The sequence below is a fragment of the Lampetra fluviatilis genome, chromosome 39 (assembly GCF_964198595.1).
Source record: "Lampetra fluviatilis chromosome 39, kcLamFluv1.1, whole genome shotgun sequence".
Taxonomy (NCBI): domain Eukaryota; kingdom Metazoa; phylum Chordata; class Hyperoartia; order Petromyzontiformes; family Petromyzontidae; genus Lampetra; species Lampetra fluviatilis.
In genome coordinates, this window is record NC_136313.1 from 7,041,356 (window position 1) to 7,061,140 (window position 19,785).

At 45.5% G+C, this 19,785-nt stretch overlaps 1 protein-coding gene across 2 annotated transcripts; it reads right to left on the reverse strand.

Moving 5' to 3' along the window:
- Positions 1-5,430: 5,430 nt before the first annotated feature.
- LOC144946044 (procathepsin L-like) lies at positions 5,431-18,625 on the reverse strand. 2 transcript variants are annotated; one of them, XM_078874782.1, is made up of 8 exons: positions 18,431-18,625; positions 17,713-17,715; positions 16,907-17,026; positions 16,459-16,617; positions 12,065-12,289; positions 11,467-11,632; positions 7,729-7,834; positions 5,431-5,858 (listed from the first exon to the last, which is right to left on the reverse strand). In XM_078874782.1, exons 1-8 carry the CDS (start codon positions 18,563-18,565, stop codon positions 5,759-5,761), a joined length of 1,014 nt encoding a protein of 337 aa, XP_078730908.1. In that variant the 5' UTR covers positions 18,566-18,625; the 3' UTR covers positions 5,431-5,758. The 2 variants fall into 2 exon arrangements, with proteins under 2 accessions (XP_078730908.1, XP_078730907.1); XM_078874781.1 differs by lacking the exon at positions 17,713-17,715.
- Between the last annotated feature and the right edge of the window lie 1,160 nt (positions 18,626-19,785).

Genomic DNA, 19,785 nt, shown 5'->3' on the forward strand with positions numbered 1-19,785 from the left:
GACAGCACTTTGATTAACAAGCCAGAGTCTGTCGATGAGATCCAGAAGATAAAACAAACGGTCCATTGTTTTTTTCTTGCTTTAGTAAAAAATTCTGCTTGATAATATAGGTCTGGAAAGCGAAGAGGCTGATGGAATAAAAAAAACACATATTTAGACTTTGTGAACACACAGCATGGTGGAGTTATGCTTTTATATTTTGCTTTGACCCGTAATGTTCCAACCCAACGGAATCGTGAGTTTGTGTAGCCAGAACTACCGTAGTTTCAACAAACAACAACTACAACAACAACAAAATACACGACAAACTTTCCGGCCTGTTGCGAAAGCGAGGAGGTCACCTTGCGGGCGAAGAGCCGACCACGACTGTTGATTGACGGCCGCGATATCTCGAGATCCTTCGCGATGATGAGACGATGGTGGCTGTCGTCACGCGCCGCTCGTCGCCTGCGCGTGACTGGGGTCTGCCTCCTCCTCCTCTCCCTCGTGACTGGGGAAATCTTAACACAACACAAAGGCTAAGATATCTCCCCACCCACCCATCCACCGTATAGCCTCCGCATGCTTTTTTGGGGAAAGTGCTGCTGTTAGCTAGCGCCCCTATGAAGCCCGCCACGGCACACGAGGGGGTGGGTGGCCAGCACCACGCCCGGTCGCCTTTGTCTCCCGAGTGGCGATGTTTATACACCGCACCAAGTACTCGTTTCAGGGTTGAGTCACACTCACTCTCACACACGTGTGTGCGTACATAACATACCTGTCAACCCCTTATCAGTGCCCTGCCTTCTTCTTGGTTATTTCCATTCTACGTGACTTTACCGAAAGAACCAAGAAGATGAATCCCTGCAGTCACGAAAGCTTTAAATCGAAAGTGCCCTACCTTATTACAGACCAAGTCAGACCTTATTGGCCACCCCGTGCCCCTTTTAAATCTCAACGTTCATCCTACAAAGTCCCATCACAAGGGAGAAACACAAACAAGGACCTGATAATTCAATTGCCTGTACATGAATACGGGGTAAACCGTATGGGATGACAGCTATGAAGTAGTATAAGAAGAATAAACATCGCAAGTGAATTTAGTACTCACACACACACGTGTAATGACGCCGTGCTGATGCCCGGTAGAGTTCCAGGGGTTAGTCTCCCGGAGGGTCATCCTTACCGGGTGTCCGAACCACCTCGACCGGCTCCTCTCGATCAGGAGGAGCAGCAGCGGCTCCACTCTGAGGCTCGCCCGAATTACCGGACTCCTCACCCGATATGATTATTGTTTAAAACAAAAAATATCGACACGGATAGCAATAGTCGCATATAACAGACGTGCGAATAAGAGGAATTCTCCCGTAATTAACTCATTCCAGTGGAGTGCTTGGTTCCAAAATGAATTTCCAACAGAAAACTAATAAAAATAAAAATTATTATAATTCTATACTCTTTGGTTCTTTCGGTAAAGTCACGTAGGTATAAAATAAAAGTCATGAAGTTTCGGGCGCAACACAAGCGTCTATCATTAGGTGGGAAAGCATAGTATTTATGAGCCTTGGGCTACACCCATTTCAAACATTTTAAAACAGTCTGCCTCAGCAGCAGACCATGCTTTCCCACCTGATGACGGACGCTTGTGTTGCGCCCGAAACGTCGTGATTTATTTTATTTTCTACCTACGTGACTTTACCGAAAGAACCAAAGAGTATGGATTTCTGCAGTCACGAAAGCCTCAAATCAAGATTGAGGTGAGTGGTGTTGCAAGAACCACGCCTGGCCACCTCCAGTATTCCCATTGCTGATTTCACACCACGTGAGGTGTTTCATGAGGAGTTTCACCTCGTTGGACAATGCAAGTAAGAACACGGTCAAGAGCGAGTGTCTGAAGAGGCTCACCTTACCTGTGAGTAGTGAGAACGTCAGACACTCTTGCAGTGAGTCTGAGCAGACGTCACGCCGCGGCTGTGTGTACATCATTTCAGAAACGCGCGTTACAAAAATACATCAGGGAAAGGTGCTAAGGGCTACAAACACGTCAGTTTACCAAGACGTGGATTCATTTATGAAGTATTTTTTCTGAAGGCTGCTGCTAATTCACGCTTTGAAGTCATTGAATGGATGCACGCAAACATTTAAACTCATATATAAACACGACAATGATAATAATGATGTGTGTGGCGGGAATTGAGACTACTGCTGTACTCCTCTTGGAGAACATTCCGCGAGTGAGCGGTTTGCTTTGTAGATATCAGCATTATTCAACAAGCTGCTGCTATACGTGTGCCAAGCAGAATGTGGCCACGCTCTTACACAAGCACTCGTTGTGTGCCGATCTATCGTTCTAAAACGAATACAGTGGAACTCCATTTATGTGGATGCAGCTAATGTGCCGTGTGAAATTAACCATTGCCTTGCAGCATTCGCATTACGCGGTTCGACTGTGCTCTGGTGCAAGTATTTGTCTCTCGCTGTGGTTGTCCCACCTGATGACGGACGCTTGTGTTGCGCCCGAAACGTCGTGATTTTTTTTAATTTCTATTATTACTTCTATTCTGTTATTATTATTATTTTTTATTTTTACCTACGTGACTTTACCGAAAAAAACCGAAGAGTATGAATCCTTGCAGTCACGAAAGCTTCAAATCTAGAAGCAAGTAATGAACTTGGACCCCCACCTCGCTGTCCAAATGTCCTCCCTGTGCCCCTCCAGACCATGAGGACCCCCCCTCCCCGCCGGCGCAGTTGCACCGCCTGCGCACTCAATAGCTGGGCCATTGCGTACACGGTTAGACGCGGGTGATCGACAAGCCAAGCAAGCAAAGAACGCCGCTGATACAACACCGAGAGCGCGACACACAACACTGGGCGAGGAGCGGCACTCTCTGGGTGCCCAGTGCCCAGGATTTGATGTGAGCCGCAAGCCTCAAGCGGTTGCGCGGGGCGAATCTCAGCACTCGGAACGCGGCTGGGAAAACCCGAGCCAGCAGCCCGTGGCCGCTTTCGTGAACGAGGGCCTTTGATTTGTTTGTGTTTTACCTAAAGACGCCGAGCGGTGTTGTCAGGTAAAGGCATTCAATGCCGAGATGGGCAATTTCTCGGTCACTCGCTTCAATGTTCCAATGGTTTGCCGTGAGTTGCAGAGGCGGTTCAAGAGATCAGATCGCTGAACCGGCAGCAATGAGATCCTAGGTTCAAATCCAGGCATCCGCCGGTGACTAAACCGGGCTCGCAAGTGTGGCAGGTTGATGATATCACAATGACTCGCACACAGCAACACCGCCAGGTTCAATTTGAGTTCTGAGCTTAATTTGACTAAAACCAACATTGGAACGCGACTCCAAGGTGGTCGAACGAGTGGGGAAATTGCTGCTGTGTGGAACCCAGGGATACTTCACGACATCTCAGATAGAGGCCGACCGAAAATCGGCTTCGGCCGAAAGTAAATTTTTTACTTTCGGTTTTGGCCGAAATTTAATTTGTAACTTTCGGTTTCGGCCGAAACCAGAAATTTATTTTCGGTCGGCCTCCAATCTCAGAGGTAGATCTGTGCTATCCGCTTCCAGGGGCCGTTTTCTAACACGAAGGGTTGATATTCTTAGGTTTTTTCGGTCAAGTCACGTAGGTAAAAATGTAAAATTAATAAAAGTAAAAAATCACGACGTTTCGGAGGCAACACAAGCTTCCGTCTTCAGGTGGAACCGTCACAGCCACGACAGCTGTATCACGTACAGCTGTCGTGATTTTTATTTATTTTACTTTTATTAATTTGAATTTTTTACCTACGTGACTTTACCGAAAAAACCTAAGAATATGAATCCTTGCAGTCACGAAAGCTTCAAATCTAGAATTAATGCCCTCTACGAAGGGTTGCCATGCTCAGTGAGCAGTCCAAATGGATTCCTCCGTCTCACGGCACGGTGCCAGTAGCAACATTCAAGATTAAGTTGGGGGGGGGGGTACAATAATATAAAGTCGGGGTGAACACAAGGTGTGAACGGGACTCTGACTGGGCTCACACTGAAGTGTTCAAGAAACAGAATGACACGTACTATTTGGTTCTTTCGGTAAAGTCACGTAGTTAGAAATAAAATAAATTAAAACAGATCACGGTCGCATGTGTTGCGATCGAAACGTCGTGATTTTTTTCCCAGTATTTTATTTCTACCTACGTGACTTTACCGCAAGAACCAAAGAGTATGGATTCCTGCAGTCACGAAAGCTTCAAATCAAGAATGACACGCTTGGGCAGTGGATGCATGACGGTGCGGTCGGGAAACTTCGATGCCGTTTTGTTGCAGCCTCGATCGGAGTCAGAAAATGTCACACAAAATACAGGCATGGAGTTGAAAATCTTTATGAAGAGAGAAGTCGTCAAAAGTTAACATTTCTCAAGCGCCGATCAACACAGCACCGACTGATCACGTGACGAAGCATTTACAATTGCGCACATAACAATTTTCGAGAGGAGAAAATGACCGCAAAACATCGGCCGTACGTCACAACTCGCGGTCGTTGATACGAATATGATTGGATACAGCGTCCTCTAAACAGCGTTCATGGATATGCAACGTCTCAATTTCGTGTGAGCCCACAGCGTTAAAACAATGATCGGCAACGGCAGAGGTATTGATTTTTCCAAGACGGGAGGTACTTCTGCAAATCTACCGGCTACCTTCAGAGATTTGTTCATGAAGCCATCCATATATATAATAAACACAGACACAACTTCAACCGAGAAGATGGGTACAAACTGAGCAATCATTGGAAGGACGTTATTAACCAGCTGTTCCACTGCTGGATTACATTTTTTTCCGCCTGACGACCGACTGCTTGTGTTGCGATCGAAACGTCGTGATTTATTTTATTTTCTACCTACGTGACTTTACCGAAAGAACCAAAGAGTATGGATTCCTGCAGTCACGAAAGCTTCGAATCAATCCAACGTCGTGTCTGGCGTTCGAGATCGCGACTTCAAGAATTTGGCACTCATCAGTTTACGGGAAGGTTTTCAGCCATGATTTTGTACCTTTCCTATTGTTTCTTGTTATTTTAATGATGTAAAAGTAACAATATCGATTCAAAAAATGGAACGTTGATATTTGTAAATGTGGTAAACTTTGGGTCGTCGTTGAATTCCATGGAATTTTGTTCAGGTTACCTTGCTCCTGAATTATCGAGTTATTTCGAGCACACACCGTAAAATGTTTTTTTTTAAAGCAGTGATTAAAAAAATTATACGAATAAATACAGCACTAATAAGGTCACCACAATTATTTGTATTGAGGTAGGGAAATCAGGTGCTTATCGCAAAGCTTGCAACGATTCATAATCATTCAAAATTCATATTCAAATTATATTCGGGTGTGTGACTTCGCCAGCAGCTTTCTCCTAAATCGCCCTCATTGCCATATTGTTCTCCGTCGAACGCAAAATGGGCAACAGCGAGTTGGCAGTGGGAATGTAACGCACGATTTGCTAAACGTTGCCAGTGGAGTGCAGCCGTTACGCTCACCGATCGCGACTCTGCACAGTTTTAACCAAGGCTGCGGGAAAAAACGTCACACGCCCTTAAAAAAATGAATTAATCGTGATTCAGTGATTTAATCACGTTGCTAGTTAACGATTCGTGATCCCAGTTAAACGAAATATTTGTGAAACACTTCAGGCCCATGGAGTCAGCGGCGGCAGGAGTAAGGTTGTAAATAGACCCTGGCTCGCTCGCTCTCTGTCACACACGGCGCAGTTGTAGTCACATCGTCGCCGGTTGTTGTTACACCAGCGGGAAGCTGGCCGCAGAGGCAATTCCACAGAGGTTGTTGAAATCTCGAGCCATGCGCACGTAGCCACCCTCTCCCCAGCCACTCCCCCAGCTGTGAGACACACACACAGACACACACACAGGGCACACACACAGACACATACACACAGACACACACAAGGCACACACACAGACACACACAAGGCACACACACAGACACACACAAGGCACACACACAGACACACACAAGGCACACACAGAGACACACACAAGGCACACACACAGACACACACAAGGCACACACACAGACACAAGGCACACACACAGACACACACACAGACACACACAAGGCACACACACAGACACACACACAGACACACACAAGGCACACACACAGGCACACACAAGGCACACACACAGACACACACACAGACACACACAAGGCACACACACAGGCACACACAGGCACACACACAGACACACACAAGGCACACACTTTGAACTTTTTCTTCTGCACGTTTCGTCAACGGCCGTGTGTCACAACGATAGCGGCACAGCGCGGCAGTGCACACTGTGTGAAAACGTTCTTCTTTGGGCATATCGGAATGTTACTTGCCAATATAATTATTGACCATTTGGTTATTGATCATTGCCAATATATGATATTTATTGATCACGTGTTTATTGATCACATACTTATGGATCATTGTCAATGTGTTTATTGACCCCTTAAACCACTTGAGTCTGCATTTTTTATTATTTATCGGAATAGAGACTCATGCCGTTTGATGATTTGCGTTAAACTTAACCTGGCTCAAACTTGTGATGAAGCCCATATCCAAATCTTTAATTAAGCCCATATCCTTGCGTTTTTTTAAGTGTTGCCTACAATTAACCATTGCCCCAAGGAAAACCGTGGTGAGAGAGCTTGGCTTACAATCCGAAGATGAGTTGACCCTTGTCATAGAAATGTGGAATTTATCCCACTTGGGCTCAGGGCCACCGCTAGTTTTTTTTAAATCCGTTATATTAAGTTGACTTGCTTGCTTGCGCGCTTACGACCGTGCAAATCTTTCGGTCGTTTTTTAACCCACTTCCCGTGATCCAATCGAGCTGACATTTTGCACACAGACTCGTTGTGCGTGACAATTAATTTTCGTGAAAATTTTTTTTCCAAAATTTTACACTTTAGGGAAAAATTTTAAAATATTTAATTACCAATTGCTTAATGCTGGCAGACAATCATCTGACCCATAGGTGGCAGCCATCTCAAGCCAGAGGACGAGAGGACTCTAGCCGCCACGCATATAAAGGATTTAGAGTGAAAAACTTAGTTTTTACGGGTACATTTTTAAAATCCTTTATATTAAGTTCACTTGCTTGCTTGCTTGCGCGCTTACGACCGTGCAAATCTTTCGGTCGTTTTTTAACCCACTTCCCGTGATCCAATCGAGCTGACATTTTGCACACAGACTCGTTGTGCGTGACAATTTATTTTCGTGAAAATTTTTTTCCAAAATTTTCAACATTTTAGGAATTTTTTTTTAAATATTTAATTACCAATTGCTTAATGGTGGCAGGCAATTATCTGACCCATAGGTGGCAGCCATCTCAAGCCAGAGGACGAGAGGACTCTAGCCACCACGCATATAAAGGATTTATAGTGAAAAACTTTGTTTTTACGGGTTACTTTTTTTTCCTTCTTGGTTCTTTCGGTAAAGTCACGTAGAAGGGAAGTAATAAAATGATAAAAATAAAACATAATAAAATAATTCTCACGACGTTTCGGCCACAACGCAAGCAGCCGTCCTCAGGTGGAGAACAGGTCCGTCAAGTAGACTTTACCGAAAGAACCAAGAAGATGAATCCCTGCAGTCACGAAAGCTTTAAATCGAAATTTACTTTTTTTTTGTGTTGAGTTTCTAATTTGAGACAAATAGCTCTCGCTTATTGAGCGTAGCCGAGTCCTTGCAGGCACGCACCTGTTCTTGACGAGCCAGAATTTAGTTCCAAACTGATCCACGCCGAAGCCCACCACCAGCACGGCGTGGTTAAGACTCTGGGTGCAGGAAGTGTCCTTGTAGATGCCTGCGAGTCACGGGGTAAACGCACAAACGCCAACTGCAGAAGCATCGATGCCAGGGCACTGCCACCTATAGGCCGCTGTACGTGAGCTGTATCGTTCAGTTTCGTTCCGACAAACGGGGCACTACTTTTTCTTTTGCTCAATATGTTCAACGTTAATAAAAGGTATCCAAGCAAAAAGTTCTCCACGCATTATCCTGCAGTTAATGAGAAAAGTGTAATTTATTGGCGCACTATATTGACTGCGTATTGAGACATATAAAACTGTTGAGCTCGATTTTCAACCAATCAGCATCGAAAATGTAAGTATGTCAGAGCCAAAATCAAGCCAATATCACTACGCACATGTAAACATGGAGGAGGACTTAAGCAGCGCAGCTTCATCTGATAGCGGCGATCAAGCTCGATTAACACATGTATGTTTACTCACTTGAATTGAATGTTATGCAAGCTAATATATTGCCAACTGGGTTTATAATTTATTCTTCATATCTTTAATATAGGACTTCCTCGTGAGGCAGCTCAAATGAAATCAGATGAGAGCATTCTGACACACATTCGTGGGAAAGACTGCATTGCAATCGAGGTCCGATACCACAAATCCTGCTATCGAGATTACACAAGATTTCTCGGCAAAACTGAAAAAACATATAGGTAGGTACAAAAAAAATGTTTGTTCACAAATCTGTGGGGTCACTCCAATTACATTTACATATTGCCTGTGAATGCATTGTAATTCCATAATCAAATTATTTCTCTATAGAAGGTAGGGCTTTAAATATACATGTCCTATCTAATGCTCTGACTGGAGCCTTCACTTAGCAACAGTGAGACGTATGCTGGCATGGTATTTTGCATATGACCGCCAAAATTATGCAAGGTACCTATCAGCATATTGGGTCGAGATGATCAATCTTCCAAAGACTCATCCACACTGCTATGAAGAAGTTACTGCAAAAGGAAACTGGACAGTACAGCGTAAGGATGCTAACAGGTTCTCATCCATAGCTTGTGACCAAGCAATAGAACAAACCTGCAACCGTGATTCAAAGACCAAAGGCGGCATAACTGGGATAACATTGAACAGAGGTGCCGTCCAGAAATGGATACTGTCTCATCCTGAACGTTCTGCAATCACAAGGCAGTGTGAAATGATGGCTGGAATGCAACATGAAGAGAGGGGTCATACAGAGTTGGATGCAATAAGAATTGCAAAAGACAATGCTGCTGTTATATCTTTGGTTTCAGCGGTTGAGTCTATGATCAATCCCTTGCTGCCTCGTGAAGATCTTGTATGTATTAGCTCTGATGTTGTTGCTACAAAGACTGTCAGAGATGACATACAAAGTGCTTGTGATAAAGGTGAAACAGCTCTGAAAATTTTCATCCAAGATCGAGTCCAGTCATCAAAAACAGACTTCTTCTCTCCAATAAAGTCCTTGAAGCTCACTACGTTTGGGGATCAAATGAAGAAATCATCCAAGACAAAAGATGGAAATCAAGTCATTCTAAAAAATGACAGGAGACTCTTTGCACGACTGTTAGTGATAAGTCAATCCCTGTCTGTAAACTTGAAAGAGATTCTGACATATTCACTTGGCAATATCTCATCCCCGCTAGCAAGCACTGATGGTTCATTAGCCAAAACAAATAAGGCTGCTCTTCAAGCGTGCTAACTACCAAGCTGCAATCCACAGGAGAGCATTGGATCCTTTTACAAATGCTCCCAGTCCAGACGGCTTTGGATGGATTGTCAAGGATGGTGATCTCATCATATCATGGATGACTAAAGCTTCTCAACAGATTTTGGGGTCACTCCACTGTGGGTGTAAGTCTGGTACTTGTACAGGTGGAAGGTGCTCATGCCACAAGGCTGGCCTGGCCTGCACTGACCTATGTAAATGTGTTCATTGTGACAATGTGAGATTAACTGAGGATATTGTTTCATGTGAATCTGATAGTGAGGACAGTGATCTTGATATTTAGTGATGTGTATATGATAATAAAATTAATATAGGACATATATATTTAATATAAATCAATCAAAATTAAATCTTGTTTACAATAATCATTGCTGTGAATATGTTCATGTAGTGCAGTTGCTGCTCATGTATGCGAATTGACAATTCACCATTAAATGTGTTATTTTGAAAAGTGCTTTTTTTATATATCATATTTTGGCTTAATTCTATTTGTTATTCAGATTTTACCTCAAATATTACCTTTCAATTGGAACAACATAATGAGAAGTAATTGGGATGTTAATGCTACAGCAGAAGTTTTCTTGATAATCTTATCATGTTTACTGTGCATAGATAGCAACTTCAGGTATATCACACATTTCAAACTGGTTTATTTTGTACTTCAAGTGGTAATTCTGCATTTTTGGGTTTATATGATAAACAGGTTTAAAAGTGCAAAATTCCCTATGGTTTCCCTTTTTTCAAAATGGGCACCTTTAGCATCATTTTCTCAATAACTGCAAGGTTGTATGCGGAGAACTTTTTCCTAAGGAATCTCTATATATTTCTGATGTTAAATATAAAAAAAGTAGGTAGTGCCCCACTTGGTGGAACGAAACCCTATTTCTAGGCCTCTTTTAGGCTACCGACAGCGGCCTACTACAATATTACGCACGGAACCACGGGCGGAGTTCGCGGCAGGGGGGACACGGGGGGGGGGGGCAATGCCCCTCCCCAAACTGGACACCTTTATTTATTTATTTCGGTAATTTACACAAAAGATTGAAAAACAATTCATTATTTGCATCCGCGATTCTTAATGTGAGAGACAAAGCAAACCCCTGCCCCCCCCACCCCCCCAATATATAAGTGAAACTCCGCCTATGCACGTGATTTTTCACATTTTAATGTTCGTGGGCCTTGTCTCATTAGCCTAATTTCAATTGCACTGTAGGGTTACTGGAGTGTTACCGAGAGAAGACACATCCTTTGGGAACGGTAAAATGTTTTATGATGTTTAAAAAAAAAAATCACCCGCAAGATTGTTCAATTCGGGGAAAAAAACCCACATTGCAACATCGCTCACCACTGCAAAACTGAGCAGGACCCTCGTGAAAAAAGGGAATTGAGACTCAGTGAGGCTTTCCTGGGTATAAAAAAATAAATAAATCATGGTGTTGACCTCTCATATAGGGTCAATAAAATGAGAAGCACTGTGAAACGTCAACAACATAGAAAGAGAGATTGTTCCTCACCATAGGAATGTGACATTTCTGGCTCAGGGTGTCCAATTTCTAACATTTCGCCACCGTCGCCATAGTGGCGAGATGTTAACTGCCTCTCCTGGTAAACAGGAGATCGTGGGTTTGAACCCGACCCTGATGCCTGTATAATTAAAATTTGCATGTTCTCCTTGTGGTGGCGTGGATTTTTCTCTGGGGCCTACGGTTTTTCCCTTCACATTTAGAATCAACACGCGCTTCAAGTATTTGGCTCTATACATTTCCACGTGATAAGCCACTTCGTTGAGCTATCATTTGTGGCCAGGTGGCTTATGAAGAAGAGCTACATAGCTCAGTGAGGCCTTACCAGGTAAAATAAAAAAAAATAGTGTAGTTTTGAGTTGAGCAGTGTACATATAGTGGGCTGATCTCAATTTTAACGATGGCTCACCGAATCTGTAGAACTGAAAAGATGGCAGTGTGGCGTCGATAGCGACGGACACCGGGCCGACAGAAGCCACGGCGTTCTTGAGGGCCTCCTCGTTCCCGCTGGGAATGTTCACGAAGCCGGTGACCACCGCGGCCTTGTACTGGGGCTTGTACCTGCACGGCTGGTCCTGTACGACACGTAAAACACGTGACCCACACCACGAACACATCACCATCAATAATGCCATTAATTTATGTAATATAACCAGAAATAATTACTAAGAAAATAATCATAGACAATGTATAAAGCACACACTGTATTTGCCGAATTGGACGCAACCAATACAAGACATTTAAATTGCACCACAAGTACATGTGGTTAATGCAGACATGATTCCTTGTAAAATGTTTCTGTTTGGTGTTTAAACATGTTAACACAACTGTTTTATTTGCCAGAAAGGGTAAAACCTATTCTTATATTGTGATACTGGCAAGGGAGGTCCCATGATTTAAAATGTAAACAAATGTGTGTCAGGATCAAAGTTACAAATCACATTTGCAAGAGTGGCTGTATCCTGCACTACCTGCGGTCACAGCCTCCAATTCCCTAAATCCCTCACCCGTGCCACGTAGGGATACGACGCCTCCGAGTCGATGCCTCCGTTCAGCTTGATGTAGATGAACGCGTTGTTCATGATTCCTCCATTACAGCCGAAATTGCCCTGGGGCCTGGAACAGTCCACCAAGTTCTGCTCGCTCAGCGACACGAGCATCCCCGTCTTGCGCTTGTGCTGCCCCTCGAGGGAGCCCGTGGTGCTGAACGCCCAGCAAGAGCCGCAGCCGCCCTGTTTAGACAAAGACAAAGATCCCCCGACTAGCCTGTAACAGACTGTTGGGGCAAGCAGCACCTATGATGGCCGGCACGGCATAGCACGCGAGGGGGTGGGTGGCCAGGATCACGCCTGGCCGTCTTTGTCTACCCAGTGGCGATGTTTACACATCGCCACTGGGTAGCGTACTAATTTGAGGCTGAGTAAACCTTGGGGGAAGCCCATAACTCTTTCAGATAATCATCACTGGTGTTGGCCGTGAACGGGAATCAGAATCAGAAAGGATTTTATTCGCCATGAAAGTTCGCACAGACAAGGAATTTACTTTGGCAGGAAGGTGCATACATTCAACATATAGGAATCTTAAATCTTAAATAAGTGGTGTACAAGTCTAACTATACTTAAGGTACAAAGTCTAACTAATACTAAGGAGCTAAAGTATGTAAAAATTGAATAAAATACAATCTAAAATATACAATCGCTATAATATACAATATAAAATTACAAAAATGCAAATAGGGTAACATAGTGCAAATATGGCAGGGTGTCATTGTGCAGATATTGTGTTAAAGTCAGTTTGAGCGTTAAAGTCAGTTTGAGCCCCTGGCCTTGTTGAAGAGGCCAGCAGCGGATGGAAAGAAACTGTTTTTGTGGCGTGAAGTTTTGGTCCTGATGGACCGCAGCCTTCTGCCGGAGGGGAGTTTCTGGAACAGAGTGTCCAGGGTGAGAGGAGTCGGCCACAATCTTCCTCGCTCGCCTCAAGGTCCTCGAGGTGTATAGGTCCTCGAGGGTAGGCAGATTGCAGCCAATCACCTTATCAGCAGTGCGGATGATACGCTGCAGTCTGCTCTTGTCCTTGGTAGTGCTAGCAGAGTACCTGATGGTGATGGAGGAGGTGAGGATGGACTCAATGATGGCTGTGTAGAAGTGCACCATCATTGTCTTTGGCAAGTCGAATTTCTTCAGCTCCCGTAGGAAGTACATCCTCTGTTGTGCTCTCTTTATGAGGGAGCTGATGTTCAGTTCCCACTTGAGATCCTGGGAGAGGATAGTGCCCAGGAAGCGGAAGGACTTCACAGTGTTGACTGGGGAGTCGCACAGGGTGATGGGAGTGAGTTGGGCTGTATTCTTCCTGAAGTCCACAACCATCTCCACTGTCTTAAGAGCATTACGCTCTAAATTGTTCTGGCTACACCAGGTCACCAGGTTGTCAGCTTCCCACCTATAGTCAGACTCATCCCCACCAGAGATGAGCCCAATGAGGGTGGTGTCGTCCGCAAACTTCAAGAGTGTGACGGACGGATGATTGGAGGTGCAGCTGTTGGCGTACAGGGAGAAGAGCACAGGGGAAAGGACGCAGCCCTGAGGAGATCCTGTTCCCAGCCTAACGCACTGCTTCCTGTCAGACAGGAAGTCTGTGATCCACCTGCAGGTGGAGTCGGGCACGTTCAGCTGGGAGAGCTTGTCCTGAAGCAGGGCAGGGATGATGGTGTTAAAAGCCGAGCTGAAGTCCACAAACAGGATCCTGGCGTAGGATGCTCGGGAGTCCAGGTGCTGTAGGGTGAAGTGAAGGGCCATGTTAACTGCGTCGTCCACAGACCTGTTGGCTCTGTAGGCAAACTGCAGCGGGTCCAGGAGAGGGTCTGTGATAGCTTTGAGATGTGCCAGCACCAGGCGCTCAAAAGACTTCATTACCACAGAGGTTAGGGCGACGGGTCTGTAATCATTAAGGCCTGTTGGCCTTAGCTTTTTGGGCACAGGGATGATAGTGGAGGACTTGAGAAAGGCTGGTACATGGTATGTCTCCAGTGAGGTGTTGAAGATGTTGGTGAACACTGGAGACAGCTGGTCAGCGCAGTGCTTGAGGGTCGCTGGAGAGACAGAGTCTGGCCCAGCTGCTTTGCGGGGGTTCTGCCTCTTTAAAAGTCTGTTAACCTCTCCCTCCTGAATTGAGAGAGTCATCTCTGTAGTGGGGGAAGGGGGGAGGCCTCTTGGGTGGGAAGGGGTAGTTCAGGACAGTCCATTTGTCTTTCAAATCTGCAGTAGAACTCGTTCAGGTCGTTGGCCAGGCGGGAGTTGTTAGTGGTGTTGGGGGCTCTGGGCTTGTAGTTGGTGATCTGCCTGAGCCCTCTCCAGACAGAAGCAGAGTCGTTAGCAGATAGCTGATGTTTTAGTCTCTCTGAGTACAGTCGTTTAGCCTCTCTCACCGCCTTGCTAAACCTGTTCTTCGACTCCTTGAATCTGTCTCTATCCCCACTCTTAAACGCTTCCTCCTTCTCCAACCTCAACCTTCTGAGCTTTGCTGAAAACCAGGGCTTGTTGTTGTTGAAGTTCACCCTGGTGCGTGTTGGTATACAGCAGTCCTCGCAGAAGCTGATGTACGACGTCACAGCCTCTGTGAGTTCATCCAGGCTATTGGTAGCAGTCGTGAACATATCCCAGTCAGTACAGTCCAAGCATGCCCGCAGATTCTCCATAGCCTCACTGGTCCACTGTTTAGATGTCCTCACAGCAGGTTAACAGAGCTTTAGTTTCTGCCTGTATGCAGGAATCAGGTGGACCATGGCATGGTCAGAGTGTCCCAGAGCTGCTCTGGGGACGGCGTGGTAGGCTCTACTGACTGTAGTGTATCAGTGACCCAGAGTGTTCCCTTCTCTGGTAGGGCATTTAATAAATTGTCTGTATTTGGGGAGTTCGTGGCTGAGATTACCTTTGTTAAAATCGCCGAGTACGATAACCAGGGAACCCGGATTTGCTCGCTCCACACTCAGAATCTGGTCGGCGAGCATGCGTTGGGCCTCTTTAACCTGAGGACTCCGACCAAAATGAGCGACGCGAACTCGCGAGGCGAGTAAAAAGGTTTACAGTTTATAAAAAATGAGAACAATGTTGCAGAATCACTGTTACATCTTCACACCAGCCACTGTTCGTGTAAAAACAAACACCACCGCCCCTCGTCTTGCCGGAGAGTGCTATGTCCCAATCCGATCTTACGAGTTGGAAGCCTGCCAGTTGTAACGCAGTATCCGGGATCAAATCACACAGCCATGTCTCCGTGAAGCACAAGACAAAAGATGAAAAAAAGTCTCTGTTTTTCACCATCAGTAGCTGAATTTCATCAATTTTGTTGCACAGTGAACGTACGTTGGAAAGGAAAAAGCTTGGAAGCACTGTTCGGATCCCGCGTCTGCGTAGCCGCACTAGAGCCCCCGACCGTTCACCCCTTCGGCGGCGTTTCGCTGCTTGAGTAAAGCCTTGCGCGGCTTTAACTAGAATGCCCACTAATTCTGCCGCTGAAAGCAGAAAAGTGGGAAATAAATCCACATGAGTTGTTTTCCTAATGTTTAAAAGTTCGTCTCTTGTTAGAGAACTCCGAAAAACTTGGCAGAACACTGAATTAACAGACAAAACAAGACAAAACAGGGTGCACCAACTGGCCGAGGCTGCCATCATTGGCGCCATCAGGTGAATGGAACTCGTGTCGCCGGGATCGTAGTGCAGTGCAGTGCTAACCGCTACTTTACCGCTACGCTAACCTCTACGCTAGCCGCTACGCTAACCTCTACGCTAGCCGCTCCCCGCACGACCGCCCTGCGGAACAGAGAGAGACACGCGCAGAGACGGCGCTCAATTTAAGATTGGAGCCGCATCCCGGAAAATAAATGTTCAGTCGTAACTTTTGTCAGCAGAAGGGTAAGAGAGCCAGAAAGGATGAATAAACGCGCTGACACCACGGCATGGACGCGTTTTAATGAGTCCCCCATGGCCTCCGAATGCGTGTGCTTGCAGAGGATGCAAGGAATTTCATGGCAGGATCGGGTTAGAGATTAAAAATTCAAGATGGAACCTGGCAAAAACGTTTTGTCGACCTAATCAGGGAGAGGAGGATGTGGTCGATGGAACAGGTGAGCAGGAAGGAGATGGCCAGGTGACTGAGACAGGTAATGGAGTAGTACCCAGAGGTCAATGATAGGGAGGAAGATCTACAGTCCAATAATGAGACATTTGCAAGAGCAATTCATTGCGGGTCAAATGTTAACTTTGCAACGGCTCACGGATCTGGTAGAAAGGAAGCAACACCAAAATGTGGTGTCAATAATCCCACTATGTTTCTATTTTGAACTTCTTTCGCACCGTACGTAGCCAACCCTGCTGAGGCCAATGATGACATCTCGATCTCTTACCTGGTTTTTGACACCAGTGACGTAGCCCTGCTTCCTCCAGTCCACGTTCACAGGGGCTTCAAAGTCGGCGGGCGCCATGAACGCGGACCCGTTGGAGTCCTTGCCGGTGCTGTTCCAGCCTTTGAAGCACAGCATCTGCTGCTGGAACTCCTCCGTTGTCTGCAAGGGACGCGCATTTACGATGAACGTAAACTCTCGGTTGCTTCAAATTTGCGTGACGTCAAGTCAGAATTTCAAGCCAACGCATCTGCATGCACAAACGAACATTGAGGTTGCACATTGCCGCCTGCAGCCCTGAGCCAAAGGTGGAAATTCCCAACAATAGAAATTGCTAAATAATTTGGTGGGGCTCAGGCCGGGACTGGCCATAGGGCAGTCCGGGCAAGTGCCCGGTGGACATGCGAATCGGAGGTGAAGCGTAGAGGAGGTATGCGATGTCCTGGCTCACCATGTCGCTGAATTGGTTCATGCCCATGCTCCAGGTGTGCTTGCCCATGGAGTATTCCAGGTTGTGCACGGAGATCATCTTGAGGTTCTTCTCCCAAATCATCCTCCTCCAGCCCTCCTCCTACAGCACAGCAGGCAGAGCGAATGCATCACAGAATGCAACGTACGTTGAGCCAAGTGGTCATGTAGGTCTGTGGCTAGAACAATTTAAATGCAAAGGATAATTGGCGCTATCATAGTTTTTATTGTTGACAAAAAGAGCACCAGTTTTTCGAGCTGTCAGCTGTGACGACAACATTGAGAATGTCCGCCTGTCATGGGAATGCGGAATTTACACCACCGCCTCAAGACTGTGAATTGACATTACTGTTGGGCCACATTTGCCGTTTTCAGCTGGAAAACACTTTGTGAATAATTAGTTTTTATTCTAATTTTGTTCTTGCCTTCAATAGCTATCCCAGGTACACATAACTCTGCTGCGTTTCCCACTTGTGTGTCTGCAGTTGTTCGGCTAACTTGCTGTACATGACCTTCATTTTGCTACATTTTCTAAGCCTAACTTTGTAGGCTTCTTTATAAAAAATGGCTTTGTAGTCTAATTTCTTCTAAACTTAAATGTATTCCTTTACTGTCATTCGCTGAACCAATATTCAGAATACTGTACACGTTTTAATGTCGCTGTGAATATATATGTACGTATGTTGAACTTCTTTCACACCATAGGTAGCCAACTGTGCGATAAACTTTGGAGAAAGCGTGTCACCTAGTCTGTCTCCCCTTTTACAGTAACACGTTTTGTGGTTCTACTTTCTCCGTGTAATCTTCTTAGTATGGCTGTTGTCTTATTTGTAACTGACTTTATTTCTGAAGTACACTCTTTTTTATTTCAGCATTAGTTCACGAGAGATAGGATGATGACTGCGCCAACATTTCTACTGAGCTAAATTCTCTTTCATATCTTAAAGAGGCCAATGAATGTAATTCAAAACAGTACAAATCATAACATAGATAGGGGGACTCATTCAACTTTATGGTCATTTTGTCGGAATGGTTTTGGTACGCCTTAAATTAGCAGTGTATTTGCAAAGGGCTGTAATTATACATCTGAAATGAACTGGAAAAGTATGTGACATGCTGTGGTTTTATTCATTTGTAAATCAGTGTGGTTGAGGAATTCTGTACCGTCTGCACACTGGGTATTCACACCACTGTGATGCTGATATCATCATGTCCACCCTTTGCCTCATTGTTTAGGGAGTGAAAGAATACTGAAAATAAAAACGTATCCTTAAAAAATGGTAAAACTGCAGCAAAGCAAGCGATTACATTATATATTAAAACGTTAAACTGAGACTGTCCCAAGGATAACATCTCTTATCCGCAAACTCCCTTCCAATGACATCATTGAAAAAACATTGTGACGCAGGGTCGTCTCTGAACAAGGAGCTGCTCTACAACGCTCGTGTGGTGCCGAGCGCACGGCCGCGCCACGCCGGCAGCGCCGTGCGTGGTGGTCGCGACCGACCTCGCCGTAGGTCTTGCCGTGGAACTCCTTCCAGGACTCCCACTCGGGCGACAGCTCCGGGTCGAGGAGAGGCGAGGCCACGGCCGCAGAGACCACCGCCACGACCCCCAGCAGAGCGACGAGCAGCAGCTTCATCTTCTTCCCGTCAGGACCGGCTGCAAGGCAGCAGACAACGAGAGGAGGATGAGGAGTTCAACGTCGGAACTATGCCCCCCCCCCTATTCTTTGGGGTTTTCGGTAAAGTCAAGTAGATAGGTTCAAAGAAAATCACAGAAAAAACTACGACGTTTCGATGACGACCGCTTGTGTTGCAGTTGAATTCCTGCAGTCACGAAAGCTTTAAGTCAAGAATACTCCCCCCCTCTCTCTCTCTCCTCGTACAGCCCCTTTACAGAGGCTGATGAGTCCGCAAACTTTCAGCGACAGTCCTTGCCCTGTTGGTCATCATATACCGTCTGACGTTTTCATGTCAAATGGGAAACTATGGTGGACATTCGGAAAAGATCCCACCCCCTATAAGTATATCCTGTTGGCACCAGTGCTGTTAGCCAACTCCTATGAAGGCTGGCACGAGGTGAGTGGTGTTGCAAGGACCACGCCTGGCTACCTCTCGTCTTCCCATTGCAGATTTCACACTGCGTGAGGTGTTTCAAGTGGAGTTTCACCTCGTTGGACAATGCAAATAAGAACACGGCCAAGAGCGAGTGTCTGAAGAGGCTCACCTTACCTGTGAGTAGTGAGAACGTCAGACACACAGAGGTGTGTGTGTGTGTGTGTGGGGGGGGGCTATCTTATATTATTTAAGCCTAACCCGAGAGGGCCTTATGATTGGTCACCACTCTCGTGACGGTACGTCTCATGAATCGGAGTCAGGTTTCTAGCCAGTATGGTTCAGACACACGTATGTGCAGCTGTGAGAATGAAACAATCCGTGCTGTAACTCGAAGGAAATGAATGCACATTACATGAACAGTGAAATATATCAACGTTTTTTCTCTTCTTTTAAATACTGAACTACCTTAAGGTCGCACCGTCCAAAGTGATCGTTATTCAATACAGATTGTGGAAATTAAAAAGATAAGTGAAGTTAAAGTTTGTTGACGTCAATTGTGTAAAAATCAGGTAGATGAAAAGAGGAAGTGCTTATGCAAAGCATCATGATGCCCTTCAGTACAAAGTCATCAAGTTCAAGTCTAGGGCTGACGCGGCATTCCGGATGCCCCACAAAAATAAAAAAACTACAGAGAGAAAAAAAACAATATTGTTTCAAAGCCTCTACACGTTTCAAGTTTCAAGTTTCATTTATCAGGTATAGCCCTGTGAGCCATTCGGCTATTGAATCGGGTGCAACCGCA